Genomic DNA, 17535 nt, shown 5'->3' on the forward strand with positions numbered 1-17535 from the left:
GGTACTGTCTTAACAAGTGCATGAAACCGGATTTTCCAGCCTAGGATCATGAAAGAGCTGGTAGTTTGGGAGTGGCATAGACAACTGTAATTAAAGCCACAAAACGTTTCCATTACTCCTGCTTGTCATCAAGCAGAATATTATGAAAGTTTTCACTTTTTTCAGGATGTTGATTTCAGGCGAAATCCTTGTAGGTGATGGCAGCACAGAAAATCTGGAAAGAAGTGCAAACAACAACAACAACAATTTTATTATTTGTAACCCACCCATCTGGCTGGGTTTCCCCAGCCACTCTGGGCTGCTTACAACATATCTAAAAACATAATAACAAAAGCAGAGGAGCAAAACAAGGAGCATATCATGAAAATCTGATAAGTTATTTGGACCAGGTTGTGAGGGGAGAGTACAGCCAATAGTAGAATGAAAGCAATGGGAAGCAGAGTGAGAAGGAATCTTGTTTTTTACAATAAAATAGTTCAGTAGTTATTATTCAAGAAAATAGTTCACCAGCCAGGACTGCTGGATGAGAGAGAATGCTTTCCCCATCTTTGAGAAGTTTTCGACATCTGCTGAAGTCATATATGTTTTATCTGGGGACCAAAGAGATGATTGGACAGTTTGTATTGTATACAGAAGTACACTTCTGTACTACTGCTATTTTGTAATTCAATTGTGAGTTGGATAATTTTATGATTTTAGTGTTGGTTTTATGTTATACTTTACTGTATCCTTTCCATTCAATCCTGAGAACTTGGGTTGAAGGGTTGGTATACATATATCTAGATATAATAGATATAGATATAGATATAGATACGCACACACACAAACACACATACACAGTGGTACCTCTGGATGCGAATGGGATCCGTTCCGGAGCCCCATTTGCATCCTGAGTAGAATGTAACATGTGTCTGCGGGTCACGTTTCTCCGCTTCCGCGCATGTGCGTGACGTCATTTTGAGCATCTGTTACTTCCAGGTCGCCGCGGAGCATAACCTGAAAACGCTCAACCTGAAGCATATTTAACCCGAGGTATGACTGTATATATTTAACACCATCTCTAAACAGGAACACAAGGTTCAGGAAGAAATAAGATGCAAACAATGGTAGTAACCTCCATGCTATAGGTGTATCTCACCAGAAGAAGGGTTAGTTGAAGTCCACTGCAATTTCATGTGGTCTGTCATCAACTTCGGGGGGGGGGGCTGGAGTTGGGTCCCTAGGTGGTGTTGGACCACAAGTCCCATCAGCCCCAGCCAGCATGGCTCAGTGGGACCACACTCTTTTTTACAAAAATATTTTCCTCTCTTTATTGATGTATGCTGGTTTAAATTGTGCTTTGAATGCTTGACTATTAACGACCAGTGTCTTGACTAGTCAATTTGTTTGGTGGTGTTTTATTTTGCCATTCAAATGCCAATCTTAATATGAAACATGTCACCGGCCCGATACATTTCCGAAATGGACCTTACTTTTGATATTTGGAGATTGCCGCATTTGGATTTCATTAATTATTGTACCTTGATAGAACCACACAGATAAACCTGAAGATCATGGAGGTTGGGCAACAGGAGGACACAGCAACGTGGGGGTTATGGTAAGGTTACCAGACGTCCCCGTTTCCCGGGGACAGTTCCTGGATTTACAAATCAGTCCCCATACAAAATCCCTTGAAGTGGAAAAGTTTTCCCAGATTCATTGAAAAAAATCTGGTAACCTTATGTTATTGTAGTCTCTACAGTTACAGTTACTGCTCATCCAGTGAGGGCAGGGCTATTGCACAAGGACCCTTTGAATTGTGCTGTAGGGTAGAGCTTAACAATCTGGTGTTCTTTTTTTTTTTAAATATTTTATTAAGTTTTCATAGTACACAATATACATACAAGATCCCTTCACCAAAAAATAGTACACAAAAAAGCCAGAACAAATACACCAAAAAACCATATAGAAAAAAGGAAATAAAAAAGAAAAAAGAAAAAGAAAAAAACCAACCATTCAATACAATTTTTTTATATATAACTAACTGGACTTCCTCACATCTCCTTTACCCTGCATTATTTATATTAAAAATATCAGCAAATTATTACCTTGTTTCATACCTTATTTTGTACTTTCCAAATATTATACTTCTAAATTTAAGATAATTTTTATCATTTACTCATACCTTAAATTTAAACATATTGTTGCCTTAAATTTCGACCTTTTCTTACTTATAACTTAATTTTCTATTTTACAAAATCTATTTGCTGGAACTGAGATTTTCTAAATCGTGCAGATACTTAACATTCATACAACTTATATTGTTTTTGTAAATAATCCTTAAACTTCTTCCAGTCCTCTTCCGTTGCTTCTTCTCCCAAGTCTCGGATTCTGCCAGTCATTTCAGCCAATTCCATATAATCCATCAATTGCGTCTGCCACTCTTCCAGTGTGGGCAAGTCTTGTGTCTTCCAATACTTTGCAATAAGTATTCTTGCTGCTGTTGTCGCATACATAAAGAAACTTCTGTCCTTCTTTGACACTTTCTGGCTGACAATGCCCAAGAGGAAGGCCTCTGGTTTCTTAACAAAGGTATATTTAAATACCTTTTTTAGTTCATTATAGATCATTTCCCAGAAGACCCTCACTTTTGGGCATGTCCACCAGAGGTGAAAGAATGTCCCCTCAGCCTCTCTACATTTCCAACATTTATTATCAGACAGGTGATATATTTTTGCAAGCTTGACTGGGGTCATGTACCACCTATATATCATTTTCATAATATTCTCCTTCAAGGCATTACATGCCGTGAATTTTATTCCGGTGGTCCATAACCTTTCCCAGTCCTCAAACATAATGTTATACCCAATATCCCGAGCCCATTTTATCATGGCTGATTTAACAGTCTCATCCTGTGTGTTCCATTTAAGCAGCAAGTTATACATTCTCGAAAGTACCTTAGTCTTTGGTTCCAACAGTTCTGTCTCTAATTTTGACTTCTCCACCTGGAATCCTATCTTTTTATCCAATATAAAAACCTCTTGAATTTGAGCGTAGTGTAACCAATCTTGCACCTTATTCTTTAATTTCTCCAAGCTCTGCAACCTCCATTTGTCTCCAATTTTTTCTGTTATTTCCCAATATTTCGGCCAACAGGCCTCCATATTGAGTCTTTTCCGGGCCTTAGCCTCCATTGGTGATAGCCATCTCGGGGTCTTACTTTCTAGTAAGTCTTTATATTTTGTCCAGACAATAAATATTGCTTTTCTGACAATATGGTTTTTGAACATTTTATGAATCTTTACCTTGTCATACCACAAGTATGCATGCCAACCAAAAGCATTGTTAAACCCTTCCAGATCTAGGACATCAGTGTTCTCAAGAAGTAACCTATCTTTCATCCAGCAGAAAGCTGCAGCTTCATAATATAACTTTAAATCTGGCAGGGCAAACCCCCCTCTTTCTTTTGCATCAGTTAATATTTTAAATTTTATTCAGGGCTTTTTGCCCTGCCAGATAAACTTAGAAATATCTTTCTGCCATTTTCCAAAACATTCCACTCTGTCCACAATCTGTAGAGTTTGAAACAAAAACAACATCTTTGGCAATACATTCATCTTTATAGCTGCAATTCGACCCAGCAAGGAAAGTTTCAATCTTGACCAAATTTCTAAATCCTTTTTAATTTCTGACCAACATTTTTCATAATTATCTTTAAATAAATTCAAATTTTTAGCAGTCAAATTAACCCCTAGGTACTTCACTTTTTTAACCACATTTAACTCTGTCTCATTCTGAAACCTTTCTGCTTCCAAAGATGTCAGATTTTTTACCAAAACCTTAGTTTTTTGCTTATTCAATTTGAATCCCGCCACCCGACCAAACTCATATATCAGTTCCAAAACTCTTTTCGTACTAGATTCTGGCTCCTGTAATGTTATTACCAAGTCATCTGCGAAAGCTTTCAATTTATACTGTTTCACTCTGAACTGTATTCCTTGCACCAACCGGTCCTCCCTAATCATGTTCAAAAGCACCTCTAGGACTGAAATAAATAACAGAGGGGATAAGGGGCAACCTTGTCGTGTTCCTTTTTCAATTTTAAACTCTTCTGTCACCACATTGTTAACTATCAATTTAGCTTTTTGCTCTGAGTAAATTGCCTCTATTCCATTTTCAAACCCCCGTCCCACTCCCATCCCTTCCAAGTTTTTCTTCATAAACCTCCAAGAAATGTTGTCAAAGGCCTTCTCCGCATCAATAAAAATTAACACTGCTTTTGTGTTAATATTAGTTTGCAAAAGTTCCAAAATGTCTATAATGTTCCTAGTATTATCAAACAAATGTCTACCTGGAAGAAAGCCTGCCTGATCTTTATGAATTACTTCATTTAGCACTTTTTTAAATCTACTTGCCAAAATATCCGCAAAGATTTTATAATCCACATTTAGGAGTGAGATGGGACGGTAGTTCTTAAGTTGAGTCTTTTCAGATTCCACTTTAGGTATCAATGTGATGAAAGCTTCTTTCCACGATTCTGGTGCCTTCTTCCCCTCCATGATCTGGTTACAGACCTCCATTAGTGGTTGTGTCAAAAAATCTTTCAATGTCTTGTAATACTTGGAGGTAAGATCATCAGGTCCTGGAGATTTGCCTAGTTGCATATTCTGAATGGCACCCTCAATTTTTTGTTGCGTTATTTTATCATTTAGGATTGTTCTCTTTTCCTGGGATAATTTTGGTAGTCCATTAATTTTTAGGAAATGGTCTATCTCAGTCTCTTCCTGCGGCCCTTGCAAACAATCTGGTGTTCTTGAGCAGATGTGTAGACTGCTCAGTTTGAGCATTATTGTCAAGCGAAGACTGCTTCCACTGGTGTGATCAAAATTCTAGCTTCACTTGTATAATTCTGTGTTTGTAACTTTGCACACATGTGCATATTGGAGTGTGCAAAAATGTGAATTGTGCTTGCAAATAGAACTTTTGGTGCTCCCTTCCAAGCAAATTCAAATTTTCCATGTACTAAGGGCTACATAGGGAGGGTATCATAGCTCAGTGGAGGAGGACATATTGTGGTGCCAAAGATCATGGGTTCAGTTCTTGGCATCTACAGTTAAAAGGTTCAGGTTGCAAGAAATATGAAAGAATCTTTGTCTTGAGACCCTGGAGAGTGGCTCCTGTTCTAAAGGGAAAAATAGTCTGATCCTGCAGTTTCGTAATGAAAAAAGCAACTTTGCATTTCCTGGTTTTCGGCGACGTTGTTGGGGTTTCCTTAGTAAGGATCTTTCAGGAAGAACGGCTTCTTCTTGGTCACTCTGTATTCTTTTCTGTGTTAGACAGGTTTTTGAAGTATTTGCCTTTTAAAAGATTGCATAGTGAGAAGGTCGAAAGGGTTGCTGATGAAAGAAGGAAACCTAAATTAGACAAGTATGAGTGTATCTGTCCTTCGGGTAATGACTTTGCATGAAAGAGCATTTTGTCACTGAATGTAATGACAAACTGACCCAAAGTAGAATGCAATTTTAAAATCTCCCTTTAGAGGTGGTCTGTCTTCCTTCCCTCTATTAAAGCAAAGCACGTAGAGTAGATTACAGAACAGAAGGGGCTGAATGTGCGCCATGCGAGCTATTGGATCATATTTTGAGAACAGAAAGCGCTCAGTTTCATGTTGAACTGCTCTTTTTATTCTGTGTTAACTAGCTAAAACGTTTTATTTACAGATCTGGTATAAATTGTGGTGTTTAGGTGACACTTTATGCTCAGCAAAAACCTGTTGATGCATCCAAAGTACAGTAACAAATTCAAGAACTCAATGGGAGAGGAGGGTCCAGCACCCTTCACCACGTCCCCCCTTTAAGGGATTTACAGTATTTATGCAGTTAGAGATATGCAGCAGTGTTGACGCTCTTGGTTGAGAAAACTCTTAGTCTTGAATAACCATTCTTTGTTTTCAAAAAGTCAGGATGGGGGTGTTGAAGCCATGTCCCAGTTGCTCAGTACCTCTGAGACTTGTGGCACAGTCCCAGGTCAGAAGGATTGAATCTCAACCCACTCTTTCATGAGTGGACAATGTTCTCACTTATGAAAAATGCTCCCCCCTCCAACCCCCTCTTCCCTTCCCACTGCATCTCTCTTTGGCACATCCCATTTCATTCTGGAGGGTCCCTTGACCCTCAGGAGCGGCTTTTTGGAGGGCTGCATCAAGGAGTAGAGGGTGGGAAAGTTATGTTTGAACTTCTTTGTATCCAGGTGAGGGCCAGTGTGGTGTAGTGGTTAAGAGCAGTGGACTCGTAATCTGGTGAACTGGGTTTGCTTCCCTGCTCCTCCACATGCAGCTGCTGGATGACCTTGGGCCAGTCACACTTCTCTGAAGTCTCTCAGCCTCACTCACCTCACAGAGTGTTGGTTTGGGGAGGGAGGAAGGGAAAGGAGATTGGTGGCCGCTTTGAGACTCCTTCGGGTAGTGATAAAGCGGGATATCAAATCCAAACTACTACTACTACTACTACTACTACTACTACTCTTCTTCATCATCATCATCATCATCATTTGCTATGGCAGGTGTCTTTGGCCCTCCAGATGTTACTGACTCTCATCAGCCTCATTGGCCAATGACTAGGAATGAGGGGAGTTGTAGTTCAGCATCATCTGGAGGGCCAAAGGTTCCCTGCCCCTGTGCTATGGGACGAGCCTTTGTAGACACAAATACCTGTCATCAGAATGTGTTGTAATCTGGTGAAGTGCCTGGAGAAGCTCATGTAACAATATACAGTATTATTCTTTAAACTACAATGGACTAATGCATCTGCCTCTGAACAAAAAGCAAGCTGAAGGGACTCTTATTTCAGGACAATATGTTAGTCGGACCAAAGGTTTTCTGTCTTCAGTTGGTTTGGGCAGCTGAAGTCAAGAGGATGACTGCTCCATCCTTTGATGGGGCTTCCAAGCTAGGGGTGTGAGTCCTGTTCTGCTAGGGATGCTGGTATGTGGACCGAGGTTCATGGGTCTGCTTTTATTAATGGTGAAATTGGAAGTCTGCGGGAACAAGCCCTTCCTCAAATCCACACTATTTACAGATCCCTAAGGGATGCCAGTTCACATGACCCTCGAGCTGATGTTAACTGCTTGAAATTCCTGTGCATTTTGGTTTCTTGCCATGGCCAGTTGCTTGTATGTGGTCACTACCATGTGCAGGGTTTAGGTCTTTTGCACACCGCTACAAACACAACATCTCTCTCTCTCTCTGTAATTATGTCGAAGTTATAGTCCTGTGTGAAAGGACATGTATGCAGGAATGTCAAGCAAGTATCACAGCAGTTGTGTGGAGTGGCCCTGATAACAGGGCTCATTTCAGAGGCATTGGATTGGGGGCTTTAGCAACCTTGTTGTGTTTTTGCAAGCAGGGTGGTCCAGGGTGTGGTGGGGCTAATGTTCACCTGTGCTTGAGGCTAGAGTTTATCAAAAAGCAAGCACCCACACATCATCATGTGTGCATCTTGAGCCCTGAAGTGGAGCCCCGGTGGTGCCCCCCCCCACCAGGAACAACACTTTTATTAAAATCTTCCTGAGGCATTCAGATACCAATTCCTGCCTTCGTTCATTTTTAACTGGAGCTGTGCCCATGTAGGGGGTGTTTTTAAAAATGGATGTGTTATCTGTGGGGTGTGGAAACATTTTGCTTTTAATGGATTATTCTGATGCTAGTTGATCAATCAAATGAAAACTTTTAATCGTCCAGTAGTTGTTTGTAAATAAAGTGCTCAATTCAGTGTGAAAGTTCACTTAAAAAAAAAAAAGCAAAACATACACTTGATCTCATATGCAGTTGAAAGATAAGAGTTTTGCTTTTCACTTGTTTTTTTTTTGGGGGGGGGGTTGCAGGGGTGTGAGGAATCTTATTTAAGAAGGGGAAAGTGTGTGCCAATCTCAGAGGTTGTTTTTTATATTTAAAAAACCTGCTTATTGTGCTACAAAAGGCTCCCGACTTTCAAGAAAGTCCGATTCACCAATGGAAATTCAATTCTCTGTTCTGCATTGAAGCTCAAGTGCTTGCTATTATGAGGAGCTCTCGGAGCAGCAAGTGGTTATTGTTGACCGTTATTCGCTTCCTATTTGCTGAACTGGGTCTGCCACTGTTGTTCCTTACATTTGATTTCCTTTTGGAAGGATGAATACAACTGGGTAATTGTAGAGTTCCAAGGAATCCAGAGTTCACCTAGGTCTAAAACATGCGCATGAGTGATGCAAGATCCTCCAAACCTAACACGCCCCGTTGGACCATCCAGTACAATCCAGATGCTGGAATTGCACAGAGTTAGCTAAACCAGTACATCTCTATGCTTGGGTTGGCAGTGAGGTCCAGCCATAAACACTGAGGCAGCAGAAAGCACAAGAAGAGGTCTGGTGCATCAGACCAAAAGGCCCATCCAGGCCAGCATTCTGTTCCACCGTGATCAGCCAAGTGACTGTGGAAACCCCACAAGCAGGACATGAGTGCAACAGCCCCCCTCCACTGTAGTAGTATTGAAGCACTGTTGTTTTGATTCTGGAGGGGGTATTCAGCCATCATGGCTAGAGGCTGCTGAAAGCCTTGCTCATTAATTTGTCCAATCTCGATTAAAGCTGTCCAAGTTGGTAGCCGTCACTGCGTCTTGTGGTTGTGAATTTAATCATCTTATGCGCTGCATGAAAAAGTACTTTTGTCTGTCCTGACTCCCCTGTCTTGCAGCATCACCTAAGGTTCTGTTATTGTATGGGAAGGAAAAAAGCTTCTTCCTATCCACTTCCATCAGTGTTAGGCTGTGAAGGTGAGGGGACAGAAGCTGCAATTATCTTTCATCCCATGTTTTAAGAGTTACTTATTGGTCTCGAGGAATGCACAACCGCATGCTACTGTCCTCCTGTAGTAAGGCTATTTTGTTAGAAAAAGGGGCAGCTCTATGTCTCAACCCACCAGAGCTTCCTGTTCTCCTGCTTATAGCTGCTTTGGTGCAGCACCTGAAGCCCGTCGAGAGGACTGAGCTGCCCATCTGTCAAAACGGCTGTTTTAAAATGTGTTTTGCTCTTTATTTGTGATCACAATGGTATGTTTGCAATATGTTGCTCACTAACTTTCCCTTTCTCATCCACAGGCAGAAATTGTCAAGAGGCTGAATGCCATATGTGCCCAGGTCATTCCTTTCTTATCCCAGGAGGTAAGGGGGGCTGTTTATACGTGCTAGCCTCAAATTGCAGGATAATTGCTTTAACTAAAGAGGAGATGAGGTGTCTCTCTGGCAGTGCAATGCTTTCAGTGTTTATATTTCATTTTTCTGCCATTTCATTCCTTGTCCATCTTCACTTGGGTTTAATATTCATGCAAGAGACAGTTTTAAATCAATAATCCTAAATATTGGTGCCTACAGCATCTCTGCCCTGGTGCCAATGTGAAATTGGAAGGACCTTAAGGTTAATCTGACACCCTGTTTCTTCCAGCCAGGTGCCTCTGGAAGTTTATAAAGAGGAAAGAGAATTATAGCATAGCCATCAAACTTTGCTTTGCTGCCCACCTCCACACTCCCCCAAATGTAGTAATTGGAGGCATATTGTCTCTGAACATGTAGGTTCTAGTTAGAGGTAATGGTAAAAGGTATTAATAGTCCTACCCTCCATGAATAAACCTAGTCTGTATATATCTAAGTTAGTTCCATCACCATGTTTTTTGAATAGTGAAATTCCATATTTGTGGTTTGCGGCATCAGCAGCTGGAAAGCCTGCGTCCTATTCTGCTTTCGTCCTGCTGCAGTAGGATCGGGCCGCTAGTTATATAAAAATGTTTGCCTGTCATTCCGATACATTGGTGTTAAAAAAAATGACTCTGTCAAGCTGGCATCTAATAGGATATATTGAAAAATTGCTGGAAAGGCATGATTTGTGCAGCATTCTTGACAATTGGTGTTAAACTTGGCAGAAAAAGAAGAAGAGCCATCAACTGCTGATGTACTAGAGAGTAAACAGTAAACAGGCTAATGCAGGTCTCTCCCTCCCCGCCATCTGGCCTTGGTTCCTCTTACTTCAACCTGATTATTGACCAAGGATTTTAAAAAATAAATCTATCTAGGCTTGGAGAGAGAAAATTCATATTGACTTGGTGAGCTAGTTTTCCAAATCTCACGCTTTCCTTGAAATGAAAAATTATGCTTTCCTAATAGGCTGCTGGTAACTTTTTACCTTTGGCTAGTGAGGAAATAAATATGACTCTTAGGGCATGAAAAATATCATATGGCTTAATCGTAGATTAATGTTCATTGGGATTTGGGAGGAGAGAGTAGACTCAGTTTGTCCTGGAATCATGGAACCTTTCACATTCGTCCATTCCTTATTTTTGCATGGTTGTTTCTCTCTCACTTCTTCTTGGTAATCCTAAAAAAGGCAATCTGGAACTGGGGGACTTCTGTTTACAGCATAATCAGGATTTGCTTATGATTCATATTGAGTGACGGTTCCGTGCATATTAACATAGCTAGGCTTGATGCCTTTGGGTCCAAACCTCATTTTGAGTATGGTCAGGGATAGAAATGGAGTGTGACCTAGAAATGAAAGCTACTTTTTCAAAGGCAGAAAGCCCTCCTTCCCACCAAAAACAACAACCCCGACATCAGTGCTTTTCCCCTAGAAAAATAGGTGCTGGTATTCACCATGGTTATCGTAAGTCTCACACCCTTTTAGCCCCCCCCCCCCAAAGAGGGAAGCCAGTACTTGAGTACTGAGTAGCCCCTGAAAAGAAAGCACTGCCCCACATAGAGCAGGATGAAATGAAATAGCATTGTGCAGTGATTTCCCCACTCTTAAGGCAAGCCCAACTGAGTAAGCCTTACAGCGTTGTTTCATGGGATTTGGGTTTTGAGTCTATAGCGCTGAGGTGAGAAACTTTGGCCCTTCCAGATGTTGATGAATTACAACTCCTGTCAGCCCAGCAAGCACCGCCATTGGCCTGGAATAATGGGAGTTACAGTTCAGCAACATCTGGAAGGCCACATGTGCTATAGTGGGAGGAAATTCCGTAACTGGAGTGGAGTAGCCTCTGAAAATACCACCCTTTCTATTCTACTGATGTATAAATCTGATGCAAGATGGCATTGTTAAGAGTCTTCTTGGGGACCCCAGAGATTGGAACAAATACTGCACTGGGGTAAGTTCCTCCAACCCTGTTAGAAGATGGGTTGCTGCAATGTACACTAGCAAAATAATATCAGCTTTTTTGGATTCTGAAGACAGTGTATGCTCTGTTACACAGCATGTTGGTGTTACAAACCTAATTTGGTCACGACTTCCATCTCAGGAATCTGGAGATAATTTTTAAAACTGTCCGGGAATTTGCAGGGTTTCTTGTAGGAAACCTTGGCTCCTAAAATTGGTTCCTAAAATTGGAAAGTATTTGACATTTATAGTGCAAATGCCAGTAGCATGCCTAATATCTGCTTTCAGGTGTGCTATGATACTTACCTTTCTTTGTGATTGTAGCTTAGATGTTTTCCTTTGAAACACGGTCACAATATTTCCTTCTTCCATTTTCCATATAGCATTCCAGTTCACAAAAATAGTTTCTCTCTTTATTCACTGCCAGTGCAAATATGAAAATGTCTTTTTTAAAATGGAGTCGCCCATTGGAATTACAAATGTGGTTGGGGCAGATGATCAACAGTATGGAATGAGTTATCCTGCTGCTTGTTTTATCATCTCATTGGTTACATAAGCAGATGTGTAAAGACAAATCCCTGGTACCCTAAACCCTTGTGATTATCCTGTTGGGTTGTAATTTTACAAACAGTGGTTTGTTCTGCTTCTAGTCTTACATATCCTCTTGCCATTTGTATCTGATAGGGAGCAACAGGATTCCAAAAGAAAAATAATTGTCAGAATTTCCATATAGAGTTTAAGTAGAATGCTAGAAGAAAGGGGTGCTCAGAGGAGATTCATCTCCCCACCCCCACCCCCCAATTAGTTCCATTCCTCTGTATCGTACATCGGGGAGGACAGAAGATAGATTTGAATCTCTTGTCAGATCAGCAAGGGGCTTCTAACTCACAGCTGTTCATGAACAGTACAACGTTTCCACCAAAACTAGGCTTCTCACATGAAGAAAGTAACTAGGAGTAGAATTACTGGTTGAGGATTGCAAATTCAGTTCAGTTTTGGTACTGAAAACAATTTCCTGGGTTCAGAACGTATTCAGTGGCACCTTGTACCTAGCGCATGTCTTCTTCACTTGGCTCTGGCTTGTAAATATTGGAGTTCTAATAAAAAAACCCACCAAAGTAGATCCTAGTGGCCTCAAGTCTGCCCACTCTTGCCATGCACAAAGTAGCACATATGCCAGATGTTGAGACAGACGTTTCATCTTTAATTCCACTTACCCTGTGTTCTCTTCTCACCACCTTACCATCTGCTTGGCCACAGGAAGCAAGATTTAAAGGCCAGTAACCACATACTTTCGTTTAAGCAATGCCTTCCCAGAATTGTGCTCATTACAGTGGTATCTTGGGTTAAGTACTTAATTCGTTCCGGAGGTCCGTTCATAACCTGAAACTGTTCTTAACCTGAAGCACCACTTTAGCTAATGGAGCCTCCTGCTGCTGCTGCGCTGCCGGAGCACAATTTCTGTTCTTATCCTGAAGCAAAGTTCTTAACCCGAGGTAATATTTCTGGGTTAGCGGAGTCTGTAACCTGAAGCGTATGTAACCCGACAATGTATTGGACAATAATGTTGAAGTGTATCAGATTCTAAGAAGGTCATTTCTCTTTATCAATATTTTGAAATCACAGGTAGGATTACACAGTTTTGTGCAGCAGTCAGCTGAGATGCGCAGTGTTTGGTGGGGTTCACAGATCATTTGTATCTGTAATGTTAATTATTTCAGCTATTTACTGCCCCTGGCAGTAAATGTTTCATCTAGGGCCACCCAGTGAGTGAGTGGTGGACTGAGCTAGTGAGCCTAGGTCTGCCATGTCCATATGAGATATTATTTTTATTACACCACATCGGGCCTGTTGTATGGTGGATTACAGTTTTTAAAAAGTGGATCTTCATGAATTAAGAGACAAGAATGAAGTTCTCTGGCCCATGACTATAAACTTGGTATCAAAAATAATGAACCACTAAATAGAACTGGCACTGCCATGTGACAGAATAACCCACTGAAAGCGTGATAGGCAGAAATTTCTGTCTGAAAGCCCCAAGCCCTTAAAAAGTGTTGCCATTCATTGAGGGACTATTTTGCCATTCATTGAGGGACTGTTTTGATGAGGGACTATTTGCGCTCTGCTCCAGATAGCAAAATGTGGGCCAGCATTGTCTGTGTGTCTTAGGGGGTGGGTCAGGAGTGCCAAATAGTTATAAAGGAGCGGCAGAAGGAGGCGTAAAGTCATAAGGGTGAGAGAAAGAATTGGTTAAATGTGGTGCCACACTCAATGTGTGAGTTCTCAGCACAATCATTCAGTTGGTGGAAATAGGTCCTTGTGAGAGTACTCCACAACTCCAAATTCTATCTACACCAAGGCAACTTGAAGCTTGCACCTGTAAAAGTACATAAATATGGTATATTTCCAAGCATTCTCCGATTTTGCTAAAGTCTGAATATTTCTTATTTTACATAATCTATTTTAGCTTTTGTATTGATATGGAATACCACATTTTTTAATTCAGAAATTGAAAACCAGTCTCTGTAGATAAATCTATTAAAGCTTTAGTAGTTGATTCAGTTACAGGTCAAATTGGCATTCATTTTATATGGTGATTTTTTTTCAGGGCTGAGAAAAATGATTTTTAAAAAATTCAAGTGAGGAGGGAGATTGGGGGATTGATGATAAAAAGAGGGTTTTTAAAAGAAGTGTGACATTACTTGAGAACATTTATAAAAACAGGCAACTTCTGGCTATGTTAGGTGGGATATAAATGCAATAAATAATAACAATGACTAGGTGCTATTCTTAAAAAAGGGGGGATTGGGGTGGCACAAAAAGTCTTTAGCACCATGGCATTATAGCAGGAGATCTACAGGAACAGCCTTTAAAAATATCTTTAAAAATTTTCTAAATGCAAATTTTGGATGGCCATAACATATGTCTTGGGAGCTTATATGGTATAAAATGGCACTATTTACACTATATACAACCTCAGCTGACAACAGTTTAATCAGTCACCACCATTAAAACATTTAATAGTTTAGGTCATCAGTCTCTTACTTCTACACCTCAAAGACTTCCAAATAACTTGACTGAAGTGAGTGGTGGTCTGAGCAGTAACGTCACAGTCAGTGCTATAAGATGCCTTTGGCAAAGTCTCAGTGAATCATGGGTGGCTAACCTGGGAGTCTTCAGATGTTGTGGTTGGACTCCCAGCTCCCATCAGCCTCAGCTAGAAAGATCAAGTATCAGGGATGATGGGAGTTGTAGACCAAATGACATCTATAGGGCTACAGGTTCCCCATCCCTATAGTAGATAAAGTTGGGTTTGGAGGTACAAGAATAGAAAGATGTCTGTTTCTACTAAATATCTCATGTTCCCTCAACAATATGATTTGGGTGTTCCATTTTTCCATGTACCATAGTTAGTGTCTGCCATGTCTTTTTTCCATCAAGTTTGATATAAGCTCACTCTCCTTGGTTCTCAATGTCATTGTTTTTGCACTGAGTTACACTAGTTATAAAAAGTGTATAACTTCTTTTAGCTTTGTAATTTGAAGAGGCAGTTTCTTTCAGGTCAGGCCACTTTGGAATGAGATTCTTCTCTGGAGTTAGAATGGATACTCTGATTTGTCTTTCCATTAGCAATTCTGCCGAGCTATATCCGGTAGATGTTGACCTGCAGCTTTAAAAGAGCAATATGTCAGTCATTCTGTCTCAATATTTTCTTTGCAGTCTGTACTGCTCTCTCTGTCTCGCTATTTACTTGAAGACAGTGAGATCTGTTGATAATATGGTAAAAGTGGTAAGTTGTTGAGAACAAGTAGGATTCTGCAATTTGGTTGCATTATTGGTTATGGGTTTTATTCAACTAAGTTTTATTTAAAGTAGACCCACTGAAATTAATGAACATGACCCAGTTAGGTTTATTAATTTCAATAGGTCTCTCAGTAAAACATTGTTTAATATCACTGTGAATCCATCTGGAATGCCAAAGCAAACAATGGTATTCAGTTATTAACAAAGCTTTGATGGGAAGGGAAGGATATTGATATAATGGTAGTCCAAAACAACAAAAGTCCGTTGACTTCCCAGTTCACAGGCCATCTACTAGTTCCCCCCCCCCCAATATGTATTGCATAGGTCAGCAACATGGTGCCTTTCAGCACTTATTGGACTCCAGCCCCCATCAAGGTCCATCCAGCATGGCCAATGGTCAAGGATCCCAGCAAGATCCGAAGGGCACAACATTGGCATGTAGTGACTAGCAGTTCCTTTTATTGTGCTGAACTATTTTGTTTGCAGTAGTCAAAGGATAAGAGTTTATGTTTTGTCATTTCCAATACTAAGCCTCATTGCTCTCTGCTTGGCTCACTTGCAGCATTTGTCTAGGTAAATAAGGGCTTGGATATCTTTCATTAGTAGCCTGTCCAATTCTTTCAGTTCCAGTCATTTTGACCCTGCTCCCCTCAGTTCAGTTATCCATGTTGTCCTGGATGTCTCCAGGATTCTGCTTCCCCCTCCTGCTCCTATGTCAACTGCTCAGTAATATTAGGCTGTCTCTGTTTGCTCTTTGGTAGTAAAGTATAAAAGTCTGATTCCTCATACTCTAATATGTCAGGAGGTAGTCAGGTGCACATGTAAACTTGGAGGTCAAACCATGCAATATGGTGCCTAGAGGTTGCATTTGAGGGACATTCTATCATTCTAGCCATTTTTCTCTGTAGTCACATCTGATAGCTATTCCTTTTTTCTGGTAGTGGCAGCATGGACTTCCAGGCAACATAGAGCCCACAAAGAGGGATGAGTTTGCCTGGTTGTCTGCTGTTCCTTCTGCAGTGGTGGTGGTAGCATCAAGGTGCAGATGGCACCAGAGAAAGGCCAAATATGGCCCAAAGGTGGTGGCCCTCTTGTGACGTAAGGTGTTCTGTCATCTTCCTTGGGATATCTGGAGGAATACTTGTGATTCCCAGTGCCATAGCCAGGGGGAGGGGAGGGTAGCTAGTTTTTTCGCCCTGGGTGAAGCTTCTAGAGGGGCGCCATTGAGGCTTCCAGCCTCTGTGTGTGTGTGTGTGTGTGTGTGTGTGTGTGTGTACACACAAATGTGCATGGAGGGTGCCAAACTGGGTCTTTGATCCTGGCTAAACAATGCCTAACTTTGCCCCTGGTGTTTCCAAATGGCATGGACTTGAAAGAGAATCTTGCAAAAGTTGTGATAAATGTAGTCTGTTTTGCATTCTGATATGTCATGGATTGGGTGGAGAAGCTGATCTGGCTTATGGGCAAGATTTTCCCTTCTCTGCTCCTTGCAAACCAAATTCGACAGGGACTGAGACATCCACTTTCTGGTGAAGGTCCTCTTGTACTGGAAGTACATCTATTTCTATAAACGTGATAAACTTATTAATATCACATTCCCAAGTTGTCTGATCTGGATTAGATCAACCAAGTTTACTGGCTTGCCATTCCATTTCTATAACTTTGTGAAGCATTAGGTCTTCTTTTAGCTTCATTCTTCTTGAAAGCCATTTGTTTGGAATTCCAAACACCAACTTATATATGGCTCCTCTTAACAAAATAAAAATAAAAATTAAGCCATTCATTTCATTCAGCCAGTTCATACAAGACTGAGCAGATTACTCAAGCATTTGTCCAGGTTTATGAGCTCTTTGATAGAAGGAACCCATCTCATAAACTACATTTATCTTGGGGGGTGAAATAGGCATCATACTTGACTAGAGCAATCTTAAGTTGTGCTTATGGTTCTCTTTGACAAGGTAAAGGATTTTTACAAAAATTGTTGGGTTTCTTTCTGTGTAGCAATAAAGAGTGGAGTTACATGTATAATTCCTTCACCTTTGTGGAGTTTTGTGATTGGGGAAATTGGAGAAAACTCAGTACATGCTAAAGTTTTGAAAAATCAAATCCTCTAGCACACACACAAAATTTGATATGAAATAACTGTTATGTTATGTGGGCCACTAGTATGATTCTATTATGCTGTCTCCTATGTTGCTTGATATTTTGGCGGGGCAGGTGGGCAGGGGATATACTTCTTAAAAAGAAGTAACTTGGTGTGTATGATTTTCTTTGTCCTTATGTCTCCAAGAAAAAAATACATATTTTGGATGCCATCAAGCGCACTCTTCCTTATAATTCATTGCAGGAAACCTTCCTGCACACCAGAACCCGAGCAGATCTTCTAACATTATCCAGACCATAATGTGCCAGCAGAGGAAATGAATGAAATTGTGCCTACTAAATGGAGTGCACTGTGGTCCATGAAAGCTGATACCATAATACATTTGTTACTCTTTAAGCTGCCACACATCTTGTTTTTAGTGAATGTAAAGCTCCCTTGTGACTTCTGTGAATAAGACCCACTAAGAGCTG

At 40.7% G+C, this 17535-nt stretch overlaps 1 protein-coding gene across 6 annotated transcripts in view; it reads left to right on the forward strand.

The window, feature by feature from the left end:
• LOC307227005 (transducin-like enhancer protein 4) overlaps window positions 1-17535 on the forward strand; it is a 139822-nt gene that overhangs the window by 33872 nt on the left and 88415 nt on the right. For all 6 annotated transcript variants that reach the window (XR_013843760.1, XR_013843761.1, XR_013843762.1 and 3 more), the window contains one exon: window positions 9111-9173. Coding sequence is in view for 1 of the 6 variants with exons in the window: in XM_079996074.1 (XP_079852200.1) it covers window positions 9111-9173 (63 nt within the window). In the remaining 5 variants the exon portion in view is untranslated. The remainder of the gene's footprint in view (window positions 1-9110; window positions 9174-17535) is intronic.

Source organism: Podarcis cretensis (assembly GCF_951804945.1).
Source record: "Podarcis cretensis genome assembly, chromosome: 11".
Lineage (NCBI taxonomy): Eukaryota > Metazoa > Chordata > Lepidosauria > Squamata > Lacertidae > Podarcis > Podarcis cretensis.